The 7,735-nt window shown below is 40.2% G+C and overlaps 1 protein-coding gene across 2 annotated transcripts; it reads right to left on the bottom strand.

The window, feature by feature from the left end:
- Positions 1–121: 121 nt before the first annotated feature.
- On the bottom strand, positions 122–4,212 carry ccna2 (cyclin A2). 2 transcript variants are annotated; one of them, XM_030062762.1, is made up of 9 exons: positions 4,020–4,212; positions 3,610–3,827; positions 2,916–3,171; positions 2,562–2,668; positions 2,047–2,270; positions 1,690–1,894; positions 1,383–1,496; positions 1,030–1,163; positions 647–790 (listed from the first exon to the last, which is right to left on the bottom strand). In XM_030062762.1, the coding sequence occupies exons 2-9, from the start codon at positions 3,820–3,822 to the stop codon at positions 739–741; spliced, it is 1,305 nt and encodes a 434-aa protein (XP_029918622.1). In that variant the 5' UTR covers positions 3,823–3,827; positions 4,020–4,212; the 3' UTR covers positions 647–738. The 2 variants fall into 2 exon arrangements, with proteins under 2 accessions (XP_029918623.1, XP_029918622.1); XM_030062763.1 differs by having other exon boundaries at positions 122–790; positions 3,610–4,211.
- Between the last annotated feature and the right edge of the window lie 3,523 nt (positions 4,213–7,735).

Raw genomic sequence — 7,735 nt, 5'->3', positions numbered from 1 at the left:
CCACCTGCAATTATGAAAGACTGGGTCCTGGTTCATTCTACAGGAATAAACTGGAGCCCCAAAATTATACCTCTGCTGCCCCCATGAGGCCAGTACAATGGTGAAAAGAGGACACAAAGCAAAGTCTTACCAAATGAAATTTATTTACAAGAGCTATCTTACAGAGCAGAAGATGCCTTGATTGATAAGTGATGAACTTCCAAGACACCCATTTAATGATGCAGGTGATTCATAGACAAATGCAGCTGCTTTGTCCTGTATCCCATGAGGTCAGGTGATTTAGAGGGTAAACCTAGGCAAAATATATAACTGTGCTCAAGAGATCAACCACTCAGCTCTTTTGGAAAAAAAAAAAAAAAAAAAAGTTATCTGGGTCTGAATATATTTACAGTTTATTTAAAAAAAGTTATGACTGCAGAGAAAAGATCCACTCTTACAGAATGTGGCATTACAGAGAACTTAATGTTTGTCTTGTGATTAAAAGACAAACATCAAAACTGCTTGATTTACTAGGTTATGAAACTCACTGGAGCGTCAGATATTAAGATCAGTCCTTCAGGACTGCATATATAAAAATAGCATTAAAACCTCTAGTTGTCCAGGTCCACTCCAAGAAGAATGGCTGATACACCTTATTGGAACTCTAGTGAGACGATGTTTAAAGACAAATGGGGATGAAAAAAATATATAAAAAAGTCTGGCACAAGTCTGCCTGTGCACATGGGAAGGGGCAAAAAATTAGTTCAGCAACAGTTTAGCTGGAGGGTCGATGTGGGAGACTTCATGGTACCTGAAAGACAAAAAAAAATTCTTTAGGAAATTTGAACCAATGTGCGCAAAATTAGTAACAAATTTACAAAACTAATTAAAAAAACTCAACTACCAACCAAGCTAGACAGATTTCTGCATGGCAGTCAGCAGTAAAGTCATTTCCGATGATCAGTTCTAAGTACAAACATTCAGCTGTAGATGATCCCACACACCCATGTGATACGGATTCCCTGACAGGTTTTAGAGCCGCTCACTTACTTTGAGCTCTTGTACTTTTCCCTGACAGCCTGCTGGGCATGCTGAGCAGCATTGAGGTAAGTGTTGTGCAAATCCTCTATGCATGGCATCAGGTCATCCAGGGAGTAGCCGGTCATCTCTGACATGGACTTTGGCTAAGGACAGGAAACAATTTGTGTCAGCTTGCAAGATGTATGCAAACTTAACTCAACTTCATGCTGGGGTAAGGAAAGAGGTTTCCCACGTTTTCAAGCACCAGTAGAACCAGTCTCTTCAGGAGGACACAACGCATTTAACTATTTGACTTCTTAGCACTTTTGCTTTAGAACTAGTCAACTGCAGATTGCTGAGAACCAAAAGCCTTTAAAACCTACCCATGAGCCGCCGGTGACTGTGTGATTGGCCACGATGAAGGCTGCAGCAGCTGTCTGTGATGGCAGATACTTCAGGAAGGGATCTGAATCAATCAGACTGAGCTCGCCAAGGAACTGGGAGAAAAAAATGTTAATGCTTTTAGAGCTGAATTTATGCATTCCATTGCAACATTTAAGATGATACTATTTTAAATGCCGTATTTGGGGTTCAATTCCACCTTCCAGGTTATGCTGATATAATCAGTGATGTGCCTTGATTGTATATGCAACAATCAGTGCTTTATGAAAATCAGAGGCATGAGCTCACCATCGCCAGGCTCTCCACCTGTTTGTTAACTGGCTGGTTGAGGAAGTACTGTGTGAGGAACTGGTTAATTGTTGGGGTTGCCAGATCAAAGGAGAGCACTTTGAGCACCAGATGTTCCATCCTCAGCACTTGCTTCTTGGTGTAGGTGTCATCCGTGATGTAAACAAACTCTGCCACCTCTGGGGGGTAGATCTCTTCAAATTTCCTGCATTGGAGATTAAAGTGAGTGACTTGGCCTAAAGAGTAGGGTCCTGATCATGAAGACTTACTTTGGTACAAGTTTAGTCAACTTATGGTGCCTAAAACCAACTGATCTAGACAAACTTTTTAAACCAGTGACTTGATGTGATTACGTACGAAGCCAACAACATTGCAGCAGTGCCAACCAGCTGGAGCTTCCCCCTCAGGACGGACATTGAGGACAGGAAGCGATCGATGTAGTTGACGGCCAGATAGAGCGTCTCATTCTGGAGTTTGTACTCTTCTCCCACCTCAACCAGCCAGTCTACCAGGATGGCCCTCATGCTGTTGGTGATATCAGGCTGTTTCTTCATGTAGCCTGCTTTAGGCCTGCTTTTCATCTGTGATGAAACAAATAAACACATAAGTTTAGGTAACAAATGAGCCCTTATGATCCTATAAAATTCTACTGAAAGATAAAAATTTTCCAAGTTTGTGAAGATAAAATGCACTATGACATTAATACTTGGTAAAAAGGAAATGACAAATTCACTTAAGGAGTGCTTTGTAAATTTTGTACTATAGCTTTTATTTATTCACAAGTTCTGTAGAAGTGTCAAATGATCTGTAGTCTGGACAGCAGAACATGTTGGTCAAAAGGTTAGAGCTTCATTACATCTGTCACTTCTCACCTCCATTTCCCTTAAGTAGGTGTGAATTTCAGCAGCATAGTCTGGGACCTCATTTGCATTGACAGGTTTCTCCTCCCCCTCGACCACAGACATGTCCATGGGAGAGCCTGTTAAAGAAACATTTAAATATTTGGTGAGGCAAAAACCTGCATGGCATGGGTTGGGTGGACAAAACCCTCACTTGCAAGAAAGGAAGGAAATTACCAGCCAAACTGTGCTGTACTTGCCATTCTGGTATGTAACCAGCTGTAGGTGACTGGAGGATTTCAGAAATTAAATGCAATCATTCAAGACTGATGCGTAGGAGATTTATGAATCACAGAAATTCGCCAGGTACACAAACATACTACGTACCAAAACTAACATCCATGGCTGATGGCACATCAATGGTGGCAAGGGGTTGCCTGAGCCGCGCCACAGCATGGTCAATTGTCAGGGGAGAGTCTTCCTCTGTTACCGGCTTGACTTTGGGAGCCACCTGCTTCTTAGCACAGGCTCCATCAGGCTCATCCACATGGATCTGGAAAGAGGGCTGCTTGGAGAAAACCTTGTCATAACAGCTCTTGCCATTCTCCTCATTTTTACACGACAAGGATTGCGATGTGGATTCCTGCAAACACACAAAAAAAAATAAGTACTTGGTTAGTTTTTAAACCAGCATATCCTTCACATTTTAGGCGGCACGGTCAACAAAAGAAGGTCATGGGACACGGATGTGTTTCAAACGGCACGGAAAAAGTGGCATTAAAAAAAAATTGCGGGTTAACCTATTAAAAACATTTAATTAAGCTGGCATTTGCACATTTGAAATCACCGCTGCACGTCAAGCTTCGCTGTGCACTGGCTCCATTAAAACCTGCAAGTTAATTTTGCTAAAACGTGCAGCAGAAATAACATGTTGCCTCCAAAATCTCCCAAAGAAATTTTTTTTAGCCGGCATCATCAGCTAACAATAGGTCGGCTACGGTAATATTTGAGTTTCTCCAAGCTAAGCCAGTGGCTGTGCTTTGCTAACATTAGCCGCTTTAGCATGGCTAACGGGACCGACCTGCTTGGTGCCGCGCTGGTTCTGCGCTTTGCTCCTCTGGTTGTTCTGCAGGGCTCCCAGCACGGTGCGGGTCGAGGCTTTCGGAGGAAGGTTTTCTTGGTTTTCCGATGCAGGAACCCGGGCTTTGAGGGCCCCTCTCTGCCTCCCCGGCATGTTTTCTTGGTTGTGAACCTCATCAACCGCGCTTGTCTGTCCTCCGTTAGCGCCTGACATGTTTGCTTTCAAAAAAAACAAACACAAACCCAAAAAAAAAGTCCGAATTTCCTTCCGCTTGTTTAACCAGACAACAGTGCCGATTGTGTGGCTGTAAACTTAAAAAAAAAAATTACAGATCAAGTGACGATAATTACACCAGATGATGAGGTTAGCATTAGCCACCGCCTCGCTACGGAAGGTTAAATTCAACTTACACACAAAATGAAGCTTAAGATGGAACTGCAGCGCAAAAAAACAACAGAAACAGATGCAGCGAAACAAACACGGGAATGTAATCTCTACAATACACCTTTAACCCGCCATACTTTAATTAAGCTGCCGGGCTAACGACCAACCTGTAAAGGATGTAACTAGCTATCCTGCGTCCCTTTACAAACATGCAGAGATGTTGCCTTTTCTCAGTTCAAGTAGCCCGCGACTATTGAAACGGACCAATCACAGGCCGTGTACAGAGCGACGCGTCGAGTCTACGGCAGCCGGCAGAGCACATAAACCACGTGATTGCCAATTAACTAATAATGGTCCCTCCTGAACCTCAGAGTGCGAATTACACTCCCTTAGCTCCCTTAAAAGCATCATTTGAGATATCTGGGAGGGGAGTCTAAACTGTGAATGCATGTATGCAGTGTTTATTTTCCGCATATGTTCATAGGCGGCCGCCATTCTTGAATCCAATGCATTCATGATTAAACACTTCATTTTCGCGCTCGTAGTGATAGCAGCTGTTCTCTGTGTAGGCCTATGCAATTAAAAAAAGGCATTGGCGATATTTTCATAGTGCAAATGATCAAACTGCTTAGACCTACATTTAAGCATTAATTCAGCCTTTCTCCCAATTGAGAAAAAAATTAAAGAGCTCCAATGAAAGGCATCTGAAACTGATTATTATACTGTGAAAGCTGATGTAAAGCAAGAGGATGCATTGTGTCCTGTAACTTACACTTTGATGTGTGTGTGTGTGTGTGTGTGTGTGTGTGTGTGTGTGTGTGTGTGTGTGTGTGTGTGTGTGTGTGTGTGTGTGTGTGTTTGCTCTGCGTGCCTGCGCATGTTGAAGTGGATGGTAGTGAGGCCTGGAGGTGGGCACACCAGCACAGCGCATACACACACACAACTGATAAAATACACAGTTCAGATGCTGCAGAGTTCAGGCCAAGTTTTGAATGAACCCTCGTATTCAAGGCGTGTGGTAAAAACAGTGAAGCCATAATGAAACAGATTAATACTGAAAGGCTAGTGCTTTAAGAAATCAGGGCTGCAGTCAGAGGGAAGGAAGCATCACAACCTGTTAGACAGCAGACAGACATGGCTCAGTTACATTCTCAATAAACTGGCCTGGTGCTGTAAATGAGTATGTATACACTGCACTAGTCCAGAGGCCAGCAGAGACAGGCTTGGGACAGAAGTGTTATTGCAATATAAGGGCTGATTTCATCATATGCATTGCTAAGGAAAGCAAAAAACAATAACTTTTCAATAGAAGGTGTCCTATGAAGGCAGTTATGAAATATAGCAGCACATAGCTATTAACTGGTGTGGCTGAAAGATTTTTTTTTTTTTTTTTTTTTTTTATAAACCTGTCAGTCAGTTCCACATCTCGTCCATTTGGTGGCGCAATGTTATAATAAGTTGGTGCGCTAAGAAGAAGAAGAAGAAGAAGATGATGATGATGATGATGATGATGATGATGATATTCATTCTGTAATGCCTTTGGTCCCAGAGGTTTTATGTCAGTATTACAGAATTAAAACCAGTCACTCGGGCAGGTGTTGTACTGTGTAAATATAAAAATAAAATAACAATAAAATAAATTGATCAATAAAATAGAAAGAGAGACCGACAGAAACAAACCATAAAACAGAAGAAATTAAAATATTCATACCATTTTTATCACTTATAATGTATAAAATATATAATTTAAGTAGACAGAAAATCATTTAAAATGTCTTGCAGTTTGTATCAACGCCTGCAGATGTCGCAATAGCACAGCTGATTTTCCAGTATGCTTTTTATTGCCAAAAAGCAGCTTAACTTTGGTGCATACAGTTTAAAAACCTTCCTTATTGAATTTACAGGAAACTCTTCGAGGGTCAACCAGCTGGATATGATGCATGTTGCCCTGCTTGACCTTCTGGATGTTAACGATGTCAGTATCATTATACAGGAAATTATACATCAGTTTCAACTACAATCAGTGGATTAAAGTTTCTATCACTTTGTTTGATTGTAGTGTTTCTGCATTGTAGCTGTCATTGTTCACATTTATTTATTTACTTATGACACCTTTTTAACTCCACTTTTATTGCTCTCCTGAAGGAAGTTTGCAGCAGACATCAGAAACACATCGGGTCACAAAACAACTTAGACAATAAACATCAAAAACAGTGCAAAATCATGGACATAAAAGCAATATAAAATACATAATGTGTTTCCAAAAAAACACCGAAATGCAGTTGATATGTTAACATGGATTGTATTTTTGTAACAGCTTATTTTCCCCTTTTAAAATTAGACTCCCGTCTTTCCTTTATTTATATTTGAATTTGAATGCCTTTATTGTCATTGCATGTTCACATACAACAAAATTTGCCATCTCTCATAAAAGAAAACTGTCTACATTCTCAAACACACACTCACATACCCACACATTAAAATAAAAAAATAATAATTTTTCAAAAACTTTTCATACATTTTACTCTTCCTCTTTTATTGTCCTCTCTCAAGCACTTTGCAAACTCTTCTTTTTGTATGTTATGAGGAGACATTTAACTATTGTTATCATTAGTGTTTCTATGTTAAATGAGCTTTATGATGCACTCAGATAGAGACAATTCATGTGCAGGCCTGTTATAACTTTGGGATAACCTATATAGATCATACAGACTACAGCAGAGTGGCTGTAGGGTCTAAGGAAAAAGCTCGGCTCACGGAGGTGCTGCCATCTAGTGGTGGAGGGCTGAGCTTCGTCACTGCCTTATTGTTTCTACTGTTTTTGTTCCCTGGCATTTGCACATTACAAATGTCAAATGATGTAATATTACTGTTGGTCTTTGCAACGTTACTTGAATGTATTATTTTGCATGACTTGAGCTTTTAAAGTCAGAAAAGAAGATTTAGTTGCAGTTTGCAAACACAACATTGAAAGTTGGCCCCTCCTCTCTGGCAACTAAATAGAAAAATAATCCCCCTCAGTCGTCACTTCTGGGCCACTAGAAGTGTGTGTTGGTCTGTGTATCTGCAGAAACGCTACCCTCTGTCTGGATTTTCTTGCGAACAGGAAGCTGAATAATTATTAATCAATATCTAATAGAGAAATTTGCACCTCTCCACACTCCTTTTTGAAGCAATGTAAATATCTGTTCTGATCATTTCTTTTGCACTGAGCTGTTCATAGTTGGACAATAATTCATTTTCTCTGTCTCTGCTTGCTTTTTTATGTTTTATTTCCTTTTAAATGAAAAAAGAAAATATTTTGCAAAGCTCAGAAGCAGGGCTGAATGATGAATGTTGTTATATCCTTATCTGGATATAAACATGCAAGACATTGGTATCTCAAAAAGCAACATTATGGTCAACATCAATGTCCCTTTAAAGCCATGAAAAATAATAAACAAAACAATGGAAATTTTTATTATAGAATAATAGAAGAATATGATTCTTCTCTTAGACAGGTAAAAAAAAAAAAAAAAAAAAAAGTGACACAGGCGGCTGTGACGCGCCTGCGCACTCTGACCTCTTGAGCTGCTGAGGGACCCTGAGGAGTGTGAGACGGATTCACGTCATGACTGATTCACGTGCTGCTGTGATGATCATCAGCACAATTACTCTCTAAAAACAAAAGACATGGCCAAAAAAAAAAAAAAAAAAAAAAAACATCCACAATTGAAATATGTCCGAATAGCCTACTTTTCTA

This window comes from Myripristis murdjan, chromosome 10, assembly GCF_902150065.1.
Source record: "Myripristis murdjan chromosome 10, fMyrMur1.1, whole genome shotgun sequence".
Taxonomy (NCBI): Eukaryota; Metazoa; Chordata; class Actinopteri; order Holocentriformes; family Holocentridae; genus Myripristis; species Myripristis murdjan.
The sequence above is the reverse complement of the archived record's forward strand: the minus strand, read 5'-3'. Positions and strand labels throughout refer to the sequence as shown.